This window comes from Coloeus monedula (genome assembly GCF_965178545.1).
Source record: "Coloeus monedula genome assembly, chromosome: 28".
NCBI lineage: Eukaryota > Metazoa > Chordata > Aves > Passeriformes > Corvidae > Coloeus > Coloeus monedula.
The window spans coordinates 4,929,487-4,946,320 of record NC_138808.1 but is presented as its reverse complement, the minus strand read 5'-3'; the positions used below and the strand labels follow the sequence as shown (position 1 = coordinate 4,946,320).

The 16,834-nt window shown below is 59.1% G+C and overlaps 2 protein-coding genes across 3 annotated transcripts; one reads left to right on the top strand and one right to left on the bottom strand.

The window, feature by feature from the left end:
* Window positions 1-1,282: 1,282 nt before the first annotated feature.
* CAPG (capping actin protein, gelsolin like) lies at window positions 1,283-4,061 on the top strand (the record flags this gene model as incomplete). The annotated part of the gene is made up of 9 exons (XM_082298410.1): window positions 1,283-1,376; window positions 1,444-1,616; window positions 1,691-1,845; window positions 2,219-2,380; window positions 2,795-2,944; window positions 3,026-3,118; window positions 3,605-3,737; window positions 3,815-3,903; window positions 3,996-4,061. Exons 1-9 carry the CDS (start codon window positions 1,354-1,356, stop codon window positions 4,059-4,061), a joined length of 1,044 nt encoding a protein of 347 aa, XP_082154536.1. The 5' UTR covers window positions 1,283-1,353.
* Window positions 4,062-5,579: 1,518 nt separating this feature from the next.
* Window positions 5,580-16,715, bottom strand: DBNL (drebrin like). 2 transcript variants are annotated; one of them, XM_082298332.1, is made up of 14 exons: window positions 16,605-16,715; window positions 16,023-16,078; window positions 14,077-14,189; window positions 13,770-13,844; window positions 13,362-13,508; window positions 12,704-12,781; window positions 11,950-12,101; window positions 11,209-11,263; window positions 10,573-10,647; window positions 10,375-10,477; window positions 9,014-9,124; window positions 8,029-8,132; window positions 6,916-7,021; window positions 5,580-6,616 (listed from the first exon to the last, which is right to left on the bottom strand). In XM_082298332.1, exons 1-14 carry the CDS (start codon window positions 16,685-16,687, stop codon window positions 6,477-6,479), a joined length of 1,398 nt encoding a protein of 465 aa, XP_082154458.1. In that variant the 5' UTR covers window positions 16,688-16,715; the 3' UTR covers window positions 5,580-6,476. The 2 variants fall into 2 exon arrangements, with proteins under 2 accessions (XP_082154458.1, XP_082154459.1); XM_082298333.1 differs by lacking the exon at window positions 13,770-13,844.
* Between the last annotated feature and the right edge of the window lie 119 nt (window positions 16,716-16,834).

Genomic DNA, 16,834 nt, shown 5'->3' with positions numbered 1-16,834 from the left:
CTTCACACCCAGTATAATCCCTGCTTCCCAGTACAGATTCCACCCCTCTGGATCCCCAGAGCTGCCCCATCCCCTGGCAGGGGGGCAGAGGTCTCGGACCCCGAGGGGGAATGGCTCATAGGTGGCACTGGTGGGGTGGGGGTCCTGGGAGGGGTGGGTGGTCCCGGAAAAGGGGGGTCCCAGGAGGGTGGGGTAGGGTGTCATCAGGGTGGAGGGGTCCCATGAGGATCCCAGCGGGATGGGGATCCCAGAGCGGGTCCAGGAGGATGGGGTGGCGGATCCCCTGAGAGTGTGGTGGTCCAGCAGCACTGAGGAGGCTTCAGGAGCAGGGGGTTCCTCAGGAGGGTCCGCAGAATGGTGGCGGGGTCCAGCAGTGCAAAGAGGGATCCCAGTGGCGGGGGGGGGGGGAGGGTCCCATGAAAATGTGGAGGCAGGAACGGTGTCCCATGAAGAAGGGGACCCCAGGAGGGTGGGGGGTCCCAGGGCTCAGTGCCCCCAGGGCTCAGTGCCCCCCGCAATGCGAGGGGCCACACCCGAGGCCACATTCCCCCCCCCCGGGGAGGCCCAGCCCTGGCGCCCCCCCTCCCCTCCCCTCCCTCACTCCCCACCCTCGTCCCACCCTTTCCTGCGCCTGAGTCACTCCCGCCGCCTTCCGGGTGTTGGGGCGTCCGTCGGTCCTGCTCGGTCGTAGCCTCGGACGGAGCCGGGCGCTGTCGGGGCATCTCTCGGGGGTCCGTCCGTCCATCGGGGGTCCGTCCGTCTATCCCTCGGGGGGGGGGGCGCTGTCGGGTTGTCCGTCTGTCCGTCATGGGATGCACTCCTCGCGGGTCTCTGTCCCGGGGGCATCCCACTCCCGTGGGGTCCGTCTGTCCTTCCAGGTGCCTGGCTGTACATCAGGACACCTCTGGCTGTTGGGGGTGTCTGTCCGTTTTCCTGGGTGTCCATTTATTCGGTTGTTTGTCTGTCCATGGGTGTCTCCCCCTACCCATACGGGCCTCCATGGGTACGTAGGGGTGTCTGTCCGTCCTCTGGATGTCTGTGTGTCCATTGAGGTGTCCATCTACCTCGTGGTGTCCATGTGTTCATTGAGGTGTCCCTCTGCCCTTCTGGATGTCTGTTGGCATGTCTGTCTGTCGGGGTGTCCACTTGTACTTCTGGGTGTCTCTTGGGGCATCCGTCTGTCCTTCTGGGTATTAATCTGTCTCTTGGGGTGGCCTTGACCTTCTTCCTCGCTCTCCATCCTTTGCAACCATCTCATGGTGTCCCTCCGTCCACAGGTCCATCTGTCCGTTTGTGCATCCGTTCATCCACCCACAGGTCCACCCATCCATCTGTCCCCACCGCCCCAAGGCCATGTACACCGCACTCCCCAAAAGGTACCTCCTCCCCATTCTCCCCAACCTCCCTGACTGCCCCCATCTGACCCTGCCCACTGCCCCACAGTGGTTCCCCTTTTGGCCCCGGTGCCACCCGTCCGGGGCTGCACGTCTGGAGGGTGGAGCAGCTGCGGCCAGTGGAGGTCCCCGAGGCCACCCTGGGCGTTTTCTTCTCGGGGGACGCGTACCTGGTGTTGCACAACGGGCCGGAGGAGCAGTCCCACCTCCACCTGTGGATAGGTGAGTGGGGGGATGGAGGGGTTGGGTGATGGCCCGGGGGCAGGCGGGGTCGGGTGCTCACCTGGCTCCCGCAGGCCGGGATTCCTCGCAGGACGAGCGGGGTGCCTGTGCCCTCCTCTCCACCCAGCTGAGCTCGCTGCTGGGCGAGCGCCCCGTCACCCACCGCGAGGTACAAGGCAACGAGTCCGACCTCTTCATGGACTACTTCCCCCGTGGCCTTACCTACCAGGTATGGGGGTCCCCAGGGGTGCTCGGGGTGCTCCCAGTACTCAGCATTCCGACCAGGCTCCCAGCACCCGAGATGGGTGCCCGGTGTCACCGCTGGGCTCTCCACACCCTCAGTACTCTGCTTCATCCTCGCTGAGCTTTATGAACCCCCCTGGGGTGCTGGGCACCCTCAGAAGGTGCTCAGCATCCCTGCTGGGTGTTCAGGTCCAGTTCTTGTCAACACCCCTGTTGGATGTTGGGCACCCCCACCAAACACTCAGCACTCCCACTGGGTGCTGGGCACCCCGCCGAGGGCTCAGCACCCTGGCTGCTCGGTATCCGTGCTGGGTGGCTGTCACCCCATTTGGTGCTGAGCCCCTCCCCTGTACCTGCAGGAGGGTGGCGTGGCCTCGGCATTTAACCGTGCCTGCCCCGGCCCCGGCCCCGAACCCAAACTGTACCAGGTGAAGGGCAAGAGGAAGATCCGAGCGAGCCAGCGGGACCCATCCTGGGCCAGCTTCAACACTGGTGACTGCTTCCTCCTCGACCTGGGACAGGTGGGTGGAGGGCACCTGTCCCCACTGTCCACTCCCTGTCCCCGCTGTTGCCATCCCTGGCCCCAGACCCTTCTCACCAGGTGTGAGGCAAAGTGCAACGTCCTGTGTGCTCCTCTGTCCTCTGGGATGTCCCTCAGCTCAGTGGCATGTCCCTCTTTGTTGGGGCACCTGTCCCTCCATAGGACAGGCTGCTTGTCCTCCTCTTGGGGTGTCTGTCTGTCCTTCCAGTGCCACTGGGGCATTTCCCTATCCGCAGGGATGCTGGATGGTTGGGGTGTCCATCCCTCTTCCCATCATGGCATCTTCCTGGACCAGCTTCAACCGCAGTGGCTGCTCCATCCCCAGCCTGGGCGAGGTGGGTTGAGGGCCATCATGGGGCAGTTCCATCACCACTGTCCCACTCCCTGCCCCCAGACCCTCTTCATCTGGTATGGGGCCCGGAGCAATGTCCTGGAGCGCAGCAGGGCTCAGGAGCTGGCCGCTGCCATCCGGGACAGTGAGCGGGGTGGCAAAGCACGCCTGGAGATCGTGGCTGATGGCGAGGAGCCACCTGAGATGGTCCAGGTATACTCCCACTGGGCAGAGAAGGGGACCTGGGTGTCCCTGGGCTGGCTCTGTGACCTCCCCCATCTCATCCCCCGGCAGGTGCTGGGCCCCAAGCCCCCCTTGCAGGAGGGCAGCCCTGAGGAGGATGTGGTGGCTGACCAGAAAAACACAGAGGCAGCCGTCCTCTACAAGGCAAGGACACGGCAGGACACCATGATGGCACTGGGGCTGGGCATGCCTAAGTGTCACCATGGTGGGCACAGGGGTGGAGATGTTGAGGGGCCCCACGGTGATTCCAGGGTTGGCATGGCCAGGGAACAGTGCTGGGCAACATGGGGGGACACTATGGTGACCCCAGGGAACACCTGGGGCTAGGCACAGCCAGGGGACTCCACGGTGGCCCCAGGAGGTCCATGAGGCTGGGCGCAGCCAGGGGACACTATGATGGCCCCCAGGAACACATAAGGTTGGACATGGCTCAGGGACACTCTGGTGACCCTTAGGAAAGCCACACAGAGCTGAGCATGGGCAGGGGACACTGCAGTGGCCCCAGGGGACACCGCGGGGGCCCTGGAGGAGGTGGGGATGGAGAAGGCCCGAGTGGTTGGGTAGGAGGGAGAGGACACTGGGATGGAAAGGCCCGTGGTGACCCCACAGTGATGTCCCCTCCGTGGGCAGGTGTCGGACGCGACAGGGCGCATGGACCTGACCCAGGTGGCCACCAGCAGCCCCTTCAGCCAGAGCCTGCTCTGCCCTGACGACTGCTTCGTGCTGGACAACGGTGCTGGCGGGATGGTCTTCGTCTGGAAAGGTGCCCAGGGATGGGGACACAGGGTGGCATGGAGACAGGGACTGTCCCCAGAGCGGGTCTGACACCCCCCTCTGCAGGGCGCAAGGCCAACGAGCAGGAGCGCCAGGCGGCCCTAAGGGTGGCCGAGGAGGTGATCGCCCGCATGGGCCACCCGCCTCAGACACAGGTGGGTGCAGGGGGTGAGGGGTGCCCAGGGGCTGGCGTGAGAGGCATCACCCCGTCCCAATCCCTGTCCCCTCCCTGTCCCTGTCCCGACAGGTGGAAATCCTGCCTCAGGGCCGCGAGACGCCCTTCTTCAAGCAGTTCTTCGCCAGCTGGAAATGAGCAGCAGGTGCCCAAGGGGCAGTGCCTGGCCCAGGGTGTGACCAGGCTTGTGCCAGCTCCCAGCAATGCCTGCGCTCTGTCCAGCTGTCCCTGTCACCATGCCATCCCTGTCCCTGTGCCCATCCCATCCCCACGCTGTTGGCATTCACATCCTTGTGCATCACAGCCCTGATGTCCCATACCAAGCCCATGCCATCTCTACTGCTATGATATCCCTGTGCCTTTGGCCACACTGTGCCCATGCCAGGCCCATCTCCATGCCATCCCCAAGCCCACATCATCCCTATCCCTGTGCCATTCCCATGCCCACACCATCCCCAAGCCCCTGCCATCTTCATCGCCATGCCAGTCATTCACATCCTTGTACCATGCCCATGTCCACCCCATGCCCAAGCCTGTCACGCCTGCCCTGTGCATGACAATGCCCTGTCATCCCCGTCCCTTTGTCCACTCCATGCCCACATCATCCCTGTCCGTCCCTTTGCCCTTCTCACGTCCATGGCACTTCCTTCCCCATTCCCATGCCTGCCCTGTGCCATGCCCATGCCATGTCCTTTTTGTGACAAGCCCATTCCCATGCCATCCCAGTCTCCTCACCATACCCAAACCCGTGTCATCCCTGCCCCTGTGCCATCCCATCATCCCAATTCCTTTGTCCACCCCATGCTTATCTCCATCCCCATTCCTACACCACCCAAACCCATGTCATGCCCACAAGACAGCTCCCCCCCACGCTGCAGTGACAGCTCTGCCACCTGCATGCCCTCGCTGCCTTCTTGCTGTGCCTGTGCCACACTGTGCCCACACGTCTGCCCCTGTGGCCAGGTCCTGGTGAATAAAGGGACAGTGCCATGTCCTGATGGGTGTGGTACCAGCCCCGGGGATGGGGAGACATGCTGGGACTCAGACAGGACAGGGCAAGGGCAGTGCAGCGGATGAAGTGTCTCCAGCATCCTGGAGACATGGTGCCACATGGCACACTGCAGGGCCACCTGTCACCAGGGCACCAGTTCTCTGCCCCATGGGTGATGCCCACGTCCCCGGGTCCTTGTGTGAGCCCCTGACCCTGTGTGTTTGGGAAAGGTGGGACACGGCCCGTGGCACCCATCTGGCTGCCAGCATGGGTCCCCCATGTCCCCAAATCCCTCATGTCTCCAAATCTCCACTGTACCTCCATGTCCACACCCTCGCTGTCCCACTCCCTGCTGTCCCTGCACCCCCAATATCCCCAGTGTTGTCAAACCACCAGTGCCACCAACCACACTCCCAAAGCCCCTCTCCACCCTGGGGCCACCCAGACCCCAGGACCCCAACCACTGCAGGCTGCTTCCTCCCTCATTAGACCCAGATAATTAGTGTTGAGACTAATTATGTGCCCAGTTACCCCTCCCTTGGCCCCTGCTCACGACAGCCTGGTGTGATAACATGTCTGGCATTACGGACACCAAACCCTTGGCATTCCTCTCCCATTCCCACCTGGATCCTGCCACATCCATCACCAAAGAAAAGCCCTTTTATTGTAGCTGGGGAGGGCCCAGGGGGAGCAAGGAGAAAAAGGAGCTCGGGGGAGGGACTCGGAGAGGACACCATGTCCCCCACACCCGCAGGAGGGGTGGGCAAGCTGAGAACCCCCAGCACCCCAACTCTGTTCTCTCCTTCTGTTCCTAAAGGGACACCAAGGCAGGAAGCTCCAAGTGAGGGAGGGGCTGGGCTGGGCTTTTCCTTGTTCACAGTGAGTTTGGGGGTGGGGAGGGGGGTCCCACGCACTTGGCCGGGCTGGATCTGCACTGCAGGGAAGGTTATTCACTCCCAATTTAAATCCCCAGAGCACATTTGGGGCGAGGGAACAGTGGGGAGAGCAAGGAGGAAAACACAGGATCACACATGGCAAGCTCAGTGTGCTCGGGGTGGTGGGGAACAGAGCCAGGATTCACCTCTCTTGGTCATGTCAGACCCCGTAGGATTCCAAAATTATTCTGATGAGCTTTTCCAATGAAATAAAATTGGGAAAGTGGCTTCTCCAGTGTGGCTGCGGCAGGTCCAAGGTCACGGGGTGGGAGGGAGGGAGCACAGGGGGGAGGTAATTTGTTCCCTGAAAATTCCTCTGAGGGATTTGTCATGCCCTCCTTCCCACTCCAAAGCTGAGGGAGGAGGGGGAGACCAGCACTGTGGGCTCAGGGTGGGATGGGACCCTTCCTTCACCCACCCAAGGGCAGTTATGGGTGATGGGGGGCAGTGCCTGGGGGGCCCCACTGCCAAGGGACTGGGGAATGGCACTTCACTGAGAGAGAGAAAGAAATAGAGAAGAAAAAGCCATGTGTCGTTTGGAAGAATCAGGCAGGAGCTGAGTGGTCTCGGGGGTCTGGAGCAGTCCCAGGGGTCTGGAGCCCCCCATCAGCCCCCCCACCAGTCCCCCTACTCTATCAGTTCCACGTAGTTGGCGGGGAACATGCCAAAGTGGCCATCGGGGCCGTAGCCACGCCACCAGCCCTCATCGATCATCTCGATGTTGGTGATGATGTTCTCAGGATCAAAGGAGATCTCGGTGTCATCAGCTGGAATGGGACAGAGAGAGGGGAGGGGGTCAGACCAGCTGAACTACCCCAGCTCTGGGGTTCCCAAGGCTAGAGGGATGTGGAGCTGCTGAACAAGTCCAGAGAAGGCCATGGAGGTGCTCCAGGGGTTGGAGCCCCTCTGCTCTGGAGACAAGCTGGGAGAGCTGGGAATGTCCAGCCTGGAGAAGAGAAGCTCCAGGGAGACCTTGGAGCGCCTTCCAGTGCCTAAAGGGGCTCCAAGAGAGCTGGAGAGGGACTTTGGAGGGACAGGACAAGGGGAATGGCTCTGTGGGTCTCACCAGCCTGGTAGTCATAGAGTGCCCGGGCACAGAGCCCCTTCCCCGCCAGGTCCGGGGGCTCCTGGTACTCCACCCTGTAGTCATATTTGGCATCGTCAACTTGTTCCTTCGGGAAGGAGAGGAGAACAAGAATTACTAGGACAACAGTGGGAGGGAAAACAACTATGTCCAACGCCAGAAATGTCCATCAGCCCCCTGAGGCTTGGAGACCTGCGTGCTGGAAGTCCCAAGTGCCCTCTGGAATAAAACATGGGCTCCAGGGAAGTTGTGCCGTGGGTCTGCCACGGCATCCAGGAGACACAGAAGCAAACCAGCTCTTAGCCAAAGAGCCGAGGTGGCCACGTCTCCATCTAGCTCAACACCCATCCCTGTCCCTTGGGATCTCATCCCAACAGAAACACTGGAGACCAGTGGCAGACAACCCCTCTGATCCCTTGGGATCCCTGCTGCAGACAGAGCTCATCCCCCAACAGATAAGCTCCAGCTTCTGAAACATTTCTGCCAGAACCTGAGCTGGCTGTGGTTTGTTTCCCTCAGGAAAGGCTGAGGGGATCATTGAGCCCATCTCCCCTGGAATCCTTTGGAACCTGCTGGACGCTTCCAGACAAATTCCAGAATGAGAAAATGTTTGGAATGCTGATGGTTTGGTGAGCAGAGAAGAAACCAAAGGGGCCCCACATCTCCAAGGGCAACACGGCAGCACAGCACAACCCCGCGATTAGCCCCTGGAGAATCCTGGAGTGCACAAGGAATAGCTGGGATTGCCAACTCCACTGGGTTCAGATGGGCAGAGAAGCAGGAGAAGGAGGAGAAAGGGCTTTGGATCCTCTCCCCTCACTGGTTCTGGGATGTGGCACTGACAACAACCAGAGCAGCCCTGGGGTGCAGGATGGGTGCCAGGGACTCAGTACCAATGTCTCCCACTGGGAGCACTGGGAAGGAACACAGCCACACCCCTTTGCCACATGGGTGCATCCTGAATACACCTGAGCTCTGGGGTTTCTCCGTTTCCTACAATTTTAGCCCAGAAAAGTGTTCCATCCTAAGGATGGGACAAGCCACTCTCTCCCACACAGATCTGGCCCCGACAGGGTCCCCTCCGTCCAAACTCACCTGGGGTGGCTCCTCATAGATGGCCGAGGGCTCCGGAGGCTCCTCATACAGATTCTCTTCCATGTGGGACCCTGGGACACCAGAATTGTATCCAGAGTCTCGTCCTGAGGAGAAACAAGGGATCTGTCACCAAAACCATGCCCTGTCCCCTCGTGGGCTCCTGCCCAGGCTGGAGTGACACCACATTCCTGCGATGAGCTGGGTGTCCCCCGGTCTCCTGTCCAGCTGGGGGATGGAGCACGCACAGACCATGGGATGGAGGAGGCAGGGGTTTAGGGAGCAACAAAAAGGACAAAGGAGAGACCTATCTCTGATAGGGAAGGGATAGAGATAGAGAAGGGATAAACTCGCTCAAGATGAAAATATTCCCGTGGAGGGAAAGGGCTGGAGCAGAGGTCCTGGCCAAGAGCAGCATCTAGTGGTGACAGCAGCCTGGGGACATCAGAGCTGGACCCCCAGTACATCCCTGGTCCACAGTTTGTCCCTGGCCCTCACCTCATCTCTGGCCCCCAGTTCATCCCTGGTCCCTACTTTGTTGTCCCTAAACCCCACCTCATCCCTGGCTCCCACCATGTCCCTGCATGTCTAACTCTGGAGCAGGGAAACCCCTGCACAGGGGTGGAGCCACCTCAGCCGGGTCTTGGGGCATTTTGGAAATGGTGGAAAAGTCCAAGTGTGACTGTCAAAGCCCCTGTGGCAGGTCTGGAGGAAGGCTGGGGGTGCATGGAGCCGAATTCCAGCCTGAATTCCAGCAGGAGATATCATCCCCCATGCACTGAGCCTTCAGGTGGAGACAAGCAGGAACCATCCTCATCCCCAGCATCACACTCAGCCCTGGCTGGAGACAAAGCCCAGGGTCCCTAGCCTACGGAATGGGAAAACCAAATGGAATCTCCAAGCCCGGCCTCAAAATGCCCAATTTTGTGAGATCTAGTTGGAAAGATGAGGAGAAAGCTTCGGGGAGTGGAGGGAGCCAAGCACATACCTGCTGCAGGTACTGGGGAGGCCGGCGGGGACCTCCAAACATCCCGGCTGGGGGAGGCAGGGCTGGGCACCGAGTTCACCTCCTTCTGCAGGAATGGGCTGCGGAGCTTCCCTGGAAAAGGAGTTCAAGGGGGCTGCAGGAGCCAGTCAGGCAGGGGGGCTCCCAGCCTGACTGCACACCCACAGGTACTGCTAGGTCACCCTTCCAAGCAGGAATTTCCAGCCCTAATCCTGGTTGTGGAAAACAAGTTTGGCAACTGGTTACAGCAGCAGCCAAGGGAAAACTAAAAAAAAAAAGGATTTTTGCAGAGGAGGAAGAGCTGGAAGACCCTGCCTCCGGCTCTCCATGGTGACTCTTGGAGCACCCTGAACTCAGACACAGTCCACAGACATCAAACTGGGAAGGGATGGTGCAAACTGGTTTCTGCCAGTGCATTTCCTGTGACAGGAGGTAACTGAGCTGGTATCTCCTCATCTCCACCTCCAAACCAAACAAAAGCTGAAGAGAATTCCCAGACAAACCCTACCAGCACCAAGACTCCCTCCTACCCTTACTTCTGGGTCTGATCAATCCCAGGGCATTTATCTCCCTTTCCTCCATGAAAACTATCAAATCCTAATGAAATACCTCAAAGTCAGTCTCTCCCCATGATGTCTAACCACCAAAAAAAGACATTTTCCCAGCACATGGCATTCCCTCCTCTCCCACCATGGCTTGCCTGCCCAAAGGAAGTAGGAATTAATGCTCCTATCACCAAGTGAAAGTGATTATTCTGAATCAATTTAAGGTGCTTTGGAGGGGGCTGGGCTGAGGAGGACAAAGAGGAAGAGGAGGTGGAGGCGGCAGCAGTGGCAGTCACCCAGGGGCGTCATGCACTCGTCACAGCTATTTCCTCAGCTACTCTCAGCTCTGGTCTGCAAACTTCCTGATTTCTATCTGAGAGATCGGATCAGGTTCTTCTAACAGCACAAGATTCTGCTTGGCTGGGGCAGTGCAAAAATTTGGGTGAAATTTCATGCAGTCAGGAGAGATTGCAATAGTGGTGTTTTCCTGGTGTTAATATCTTGAACTTTAACTAAAAAAAACCAAAACAACTTTAAGGCTCAGAAGGTGAATCAGAGTATGGAAATCTTCCATCTTTGTGATTAAAACCTGGCGAGAGCTGCAACCTGGAAAATGGCAGGAGCCAGGTGTGGGACACAGCACAGCAGAGAACATCAGTGTGATGAGAGCTGCCTGTTGTCAGCTCGAACTGTGGCCTCACGATATCGCTGCCCCACTGGGACCCCTCCACGTGCAGAGAGACCCAGGGGGGGACTGGAACCAGCCCCCAGCACCCTCCCCGTGTCCCCAGGCCGTACCTGGCTGTGCTGGCATCCCCGTGTCCCCTGGCCCTGCTTTCTCCCTTTGCTTGAAGATGTCGCGGGGGTTGACGGCTCTCTGCGCGATCAGCGTGGCAGCCTCCTGCCCAGGAGGGCACACGGCCCGGTCAGGCCCCGAGCAGCACAGCAGGGGCAGAGCCCCCCTCTCCCCAGGGACTCAGGGTCCCAGTTCCCCACCTGGGCTTTCTCCACTGACTCGCTTCTCTTGAAGCCCTTCCGCTGTCGCGCCTCGAACTCCTCGGCCTGCTCCTTCTGCAGCACAGAGAGCATTGGGTGCTGAGCCACCCCTGCCAGCCCCGCCCAGCCTTCCTGCCCCCTTCAGCCCCCTCCTGCCCCATCCAATTCCTTCCAGAACCATCCTGCCCCCTCGGGTCCCTTCTGCCCCCTTCAGCCCCCTCCGGACCCAAGGAACGGCGATGGAGAGTGAATGAGGAGGAAACGCTGGATCTGGGAGGGAGACACAGGAATTCTGGGCTGAGGACAGGGACTTGGTGTCCTGGAATCGTGGAATGATTTAGGTTGGAAAAACCCACTGAGAGCATCAAGTCCAACTGTTCCCCAGCACAGCCAAGGCCACCACTGACCTGTGTCCCCAAGTGCCACATCCTGTTAAATCCCCCCAGGAATGGGGATTCCAGCACTGCCCTGGGCAGCCTGTGCCAGAGCTGGACAACCCTCTTCATGAAAGAATTTTACCAATATCCAACTTAAACCTCCCCTGTGCAACTTGGGGCCATTTCCCCTTGCCCTGTCCCAGGTCCCTGTCCCCTCCACCATGGATAAACCTCGCCTGGGGCCAACACCAGAGCTCACCCATTGCTGCTGCTCCCTGTCCCTGTTCTCAGCCTCCTGTTGCTGCTGGAGTCTCCTGTGGGGACAAACTGGGGTTAAAACTGAGGATTTGAAACCTCACCCCACTGCAGGTCCCTGGGAATAGCACATGAAGGCCATCCCTCACTTTGGTAGTGCTCCCCCTCACTTCAGGGCCAGACAAGGTGCTACAGGTCACCCTTGAAGAGAGGAGCACGGTGAGAGGGGCAGGTGCTGCTCCAAATAGTGGGATCATTCCAGGGAAATCTCTTCCTTGGGGATATGGACATGAGCATCTTGATATGGGAGATGGGCAGATTTCCCTGGAGTCATCCCTGTGGGGCTTGGAGCTCCCTGGACCTCTGACACCCCAAAAATAGGGGCCATGGGTGCCAGGAAAGAGTTTGGGAAGCAAAAGGGGAGTAGTCCTGGAGCAGGATCCATGGCCAGGGGAACTCAGGGACGATGCTGAACAAGCAGCCAAGCTCCTTGGGGGTTAGCCAGGGAGATGTTTCCTCCACACCTGGAGTAAGATTCCCTCTTATCTGTTCTCTTACAGGAGGTTTCCTGAGATTGCAGGAATTCCAGCAGTGGGGAATACATGGACATGATCCACCATTTCCTAAGGAATGAACTTTGCTGGAGTGGGGGCAGCTCAGAGAGGTAGTGACAGGGACACCTGGCACCACAGAGATCCCAGAGAGCAGGACAGGCTCTGGGAATCATTCCCAAAACCCCACTCACTTCTGGGCTTCGATTTCACTGGATCTGGCTTTAAACATCTGCTCCCGCCCCGCTGCCTCCTGCAGCTCCCGCTCCCGCCGCTCCCGCTCCAGCCGCTGCCGCTCCTCCTCCGCCCTCCTCTTCTCCTCCAGCCGACGGTTCTCCTCATCCTTCTGAGGGGAGACGGGCACAGAGCCTTGGGCTTCCTGGGCTCAGGGGTGTGGGGGCCACGCTGCCAGTGCTCGGATCCCCCTGGGCCTCTGCATCCCAGGGCACACAGCAGGTCCCAGGGGACACAGCAGGTCCCAGGGGACACAGCAGGTCCCAGGGCACACAGTGGATCCTGGGGCTCGTGGTGGATCCCAGGGTGCTTATCCAGCCAGAAGGTTCACACGTTATTGCTTAACCCCATAAAACCCAATGTGAAGGGGAAGGAAACAGGGAGCAGCCCTCGGAGAGGTCAAGAACCAGTTTCCTCACCCAAATGGGGTTTGCTGGGAGCTGGGATGCAGCCCAGCTGTCTGCCAGGAGAGCCAGGGTGCATCCCAGCCCTCTCTCCCTGAGCCAAATTCAGATGAGATAAAGGAGCACCTTCCCCTTCAAGACTCAGCCCCTCCTCTCAGAGCACCCCAAGGCAGCAGCTCTGCGCTTCCCTGAACTCTGGGTCCCCGATTCCAGGCAGGATTCCCCAATTCCCAGACAGGGAATAAGCATATGGAGAATAATCTCCAGCTAAATCCAAACACTTTGTGCTCTGAGGGATGCGTTCACTCACCTCTGCTTTGGCCCAGAAATTATCCTTATTGACCCGCTTGATTTCAGACATTGCGTTTGTCTTCTGGTACACAGAGCCCTGAGGAAGACACAGAGAAATCACCTTTTTTGCATTTTCTGTCAAAAATCAGCCCAAATCAGCACAGTCTGGGACTTCTCTTAGAAGTTCCTGTAACCTGATGCTTTGTCCCAAAATTTAAAGAAGAGCTGGGTGAGGCCAATGATATGCACGTTGCCAAAAATGGGGAATTGCTTGCCCTGGCACAGGTTGCTGCCCCATCCCTGGAAGCGTCCAAGACCAGGCTGGATGGGGCTGGGAGCAACCTGGGATAGTGGAAGGTGTCCCTGCCCATGGCAGGGGTGGGACTGGATGGGCTTTAAGGTTCCTCCAACCCAAACCATGATTCCATGCTTCAAACCCGCCCTCTGGCAGTGGGATGCCATTCCCCCTTGTCCTGTCACTCTGTGCCCTGGTCCAAAGTCCCTCTCCAGCTCTCTTGGAGCCCTTTTAGACACTGGAAGGGGCTCTAAGTTCTCCCTGGAGCCTTCCCTTCTCCAGAATGAACATTCCACAGACACGTCAATGGCCAGGGATGATGGTGGTCCCAGACCCTCCCCCCACCCAGAGGGACCCAAAAGCCCTTACTGACTCAACTCACCACGGGAGCCTGGGGCCCCGAGTCCTGGAACTTGCTGCTCTCCTTGTGGAAGCTGTAGTTGGCCCCGGAGGCCTTGGCCACCTTCTCCATGATGAGTTCAGGCTCCACATCCTCCTCTGCCCGGGCATTGATGGTGACGTGAGCCCCCTGAGCAGAAGGAACCAGGGTAGGGGTGAGGGGGTCACTCTGGGAGCCCCCAAACCCACCACTCTGCCCTGGTGGGTCCTGTCTGTGCTCCCAGAGCTCCCAAGGGAAGGAAAAGGGTTCTGGTGAGAAGGAGAAAATATCCAGAGGGATTTTTTGGGCAAGCTGGTCTACTGGAAGTTGTCCCTGACCATGGCAGGGCAGTAGAACTGGGTGGTCTCTAAGTCCCTCCAACCCAAAGGGAGGACATGAGGAGGATCAGACCTTCAGGAAGTTGGCCACGGTGCTGACGTGGTTGGCGCAGGCTCCTTTCCGCACGTCATTGACCCCTTCACCCGTCTGCAACGAGACACCATCGGCCCCAGCTCACCTGAGCCCATCTGGGGGGGATCCATGGCAGCAGCAGCACCTGGATCTGAGCCCAAGCCCCTCTCCAGCTCTCCTGGAGCCCCTAAAGGCACTGTAAGAGCCCTCTCTTCTCCAGGCTGGCCACCCCAGCTCTCCTAGCCTGGCTCCACGGCTGAGGGGCTCCAGCTCCCTCTCAGTTAAGCCAAGGTCTGTCCCCACTCACCCAGTTGACGAGGACATATTTGGGCAGCCCAGAGTTGGGATCCTTCACACGGCAGAAGCCGTACATCACCTTCCCGCTGTTGAGTTCCTCCACCATCTCCTCCAGGCCCCCATCTGTCCCGGGAGGAAGGAGACGGGGTGAGTCCAGCCCATTCCGTACGTGTGCCGGGAGCAGCCAAACCCACGGAGCCTCCCAGCTCCGTATTCCCTGGAGATTATCCCCGTTAGATTTGGGGTCATTGTACCTCACGAGTGTCTCAGACCCCTGTGTTTACTCTGTAAACACATAACCTGATCATTTGTCATCCACGTGGTTATTTGGGAGCCAAGCCCCAGCCTCTTCTCACCCATTCCCATTCCCAGCAGCCTTCACCACCCAGTTCCTCTTCCTCAGACCCTCACAAACCCCATACGGAAAGATCCTGGATCTGCAACCGAGTGCTGGCAGGACACAGAAGGAGCTGCTCAGACTCCCTAATCAATTAGAAGCTTTAATGAGAGCAGGCAGCTGTCAGTTTTGCCCACAGGTTTCTGCACAAAACACCTCAGTGACGGTGGGAAGGGTGCTGAGAAGTGGAGGAACTGGCTGAGCCTTGTTCCTGCTTTGTCAGATGGGACATAGAGAAGGAACCAAAAGGGTAACATGAGGTAAGGTCCTGCTTGTCCACCATGGACTCCAAGGGCAGTTCTCATGGGCAAACTCCTGCCTCAACGCCTCCCTCCCTGTTACACCCACCTAGAGTGGTCTCAGTGCCGGTTTGAGGACTTGGGAGTAAATCCCAGAGGGAAAATCCCATACAGGGCTCAGGCAGGGGCAGTGGAAAGGGAACAGCATTGCTCCCACTACACCAATAAAGGAAAATGAAAGGATGAAAAACACCAAAAATGCACACTCTCATCTCAAAAATATTCCCCCAGACCACAATTCCTCCTGTGCTGGATTGTCTGAGCCCTGAAAAGTGGGAAAAGAGCCACTGGTCCTTATCACCCCTGGCAGGAGCAACCCAGTCCAACACAGCTCACTCTGCTCTGCAGCATAACTCGGATCATTTCCTTCTCCCTATTAAATATTTATGATTTGGCTCTAAATTTGGCTCCAAACCCAGCAGGGAAGTTGAAGGTTGGAAGTCGGAAGCTGATCGGTGAGGGCTGGCATGGAAGGACATGAGGGGAATGCTGGGGAGAGCAGGGATCTGCGAGGAGCTTGGGGCACACCCTCTGCAGCTCCCCAGAACTCTCATTTGTGACTCAACAAGAGTTTTCCTCAACAAAATTCCCCAGCACCAAACCCCTGGCTCCATGGGCTCCACCAGATCCTATGGGGCATCCCAGAAACTTCCATAGAGCTCCACAGGCTAGGAAAAACACTTGGAAGTTAAGGGAGAAGCTGGGGAGAGGATGCAAATTCCGAGCACGGGGAAACCCGCCTGGACGCGCTGCTTCCCGAAGGCTTCGGCTTCCCAGCCAGTAGTGTTTGGGTGGGAATCAGCAGCCAAATAAAAAATAAAAGAAAAAGAATTGCAGGAAGAAGGGAATTCGACATGAAGGGCTTTAGAAGCATTGAGTAGGGAGCCCTGGCTTAGTGAGTGGCTTTGGAGTACCAGGTGGCCCTGCCTAAATCAGGGATCTAAAATACTTCAGGGATGCAGAAGGCAGCCAGGATACAGACTTCAGATCCTTTGGAAAGGAGGAAAATGAAAGGAAGGGAGAAGCAGAGCTGCCAGTGAGGCTCTGCTCCATATTCCTCACTTCGAAATCACACCAGACCCCCCCCAACACAGTTCCCACCCTTCTCCCACCACCAAGGGCACCTCCCAAAATACCCTCAGGGGTTAAAAACCCCCCCGACACCTCAGGCAGGTACAGTGAGATGGGCCCTGGAAGCCCCCCAGACCCCTGGAAAGCCCTGGAACCGCAGAAACAGGGGGTGGTCCCCAACACAGTCACCTCCGGAGCCGGCCACTCGCAGGTCATTGCTGTTGCCTTCATAGGTGAACAGAGCCCTAAAATTAAGGCAGAAATGGGAATTTTAGCCAGCACAGTGCTCATCACACACCCCTGACACCTCCTGAAGCGCAGAGCCCCACAGGGACCCCCACCCCACAGCCCGGGCTCTTCCTGTTCCCCCCGGACACCCCCACAGCCCCCTGAGTCTCTCACCCCGCACCCCCCAACCGCCCCTGTACACCCTCACCCACCCCACATCCCCCTCAAACACCCCCACACTCTGATCCCTGTCACCCCATGTTCCCCCCAAGCCACTGGCCCAGCCGCAAATTTTTTCCCAGGCCCTCCACCCCCACCCATCCTTGTTTCACTTCCACCCCTCCATCCGCTCCCCACCCCCTCGGATTCCCCCTACACCGCCCTCCCCCCCAAACAACCTCATCCCTCCTAAACACCCACATCCCTCCAAACACTCTCCAGCCGCCCCCTCCCCCAGCTCCCCATCCTCCCCCATCCCCCATCCCCATCCCCCCGGCCCCCATCCCCGCTCACCGACCCCCGGCCCCGCCGCCCCTCCCTCACCAGTCCGTGGGGCTCCCCGCGGCCACCACGCTCCCGTAGGCCTCCTGCAGCGCCCGCCCGTTCTTGGCCAGGTTCAGCGCCATGGCCGCGCCCGCTCCGCCCGCCGGCACCGCCGGCACCGCCCCGCCGGTGCTACCGGCACCGCCTCCGTACCGCCCCCGGCACCGCCCCGGTACCGCCCCGGTACCGCCCCCGGCACCGCCCCGGTACCGCCCCGCCGGTGCTACCGG

Coding starts and splice junctions, on each gene's coding strand:
- DBNL (XM_082298332.1), bottom strand. CDS start 16,687: ATGGCGCTGAACCTGGCCAAGAACGGGCGGGCGCTGCAGGAGGCCTAC. Junction 14,190..16,022: donor GCGAGTGGCCGGCTCCGGAG/GTGACTGTGTTG, acceptor CTCCCGGGACAG/ATGGGGGCCTGGAGGAGATG. Junction 12,782..13,361: donor CGGGGCCCCAGGCTCCCGTG/GTGAGTTGAGTC, acceptor TGTCTTCCTCAG/GGCTCTGTGTACCAGAAGAC.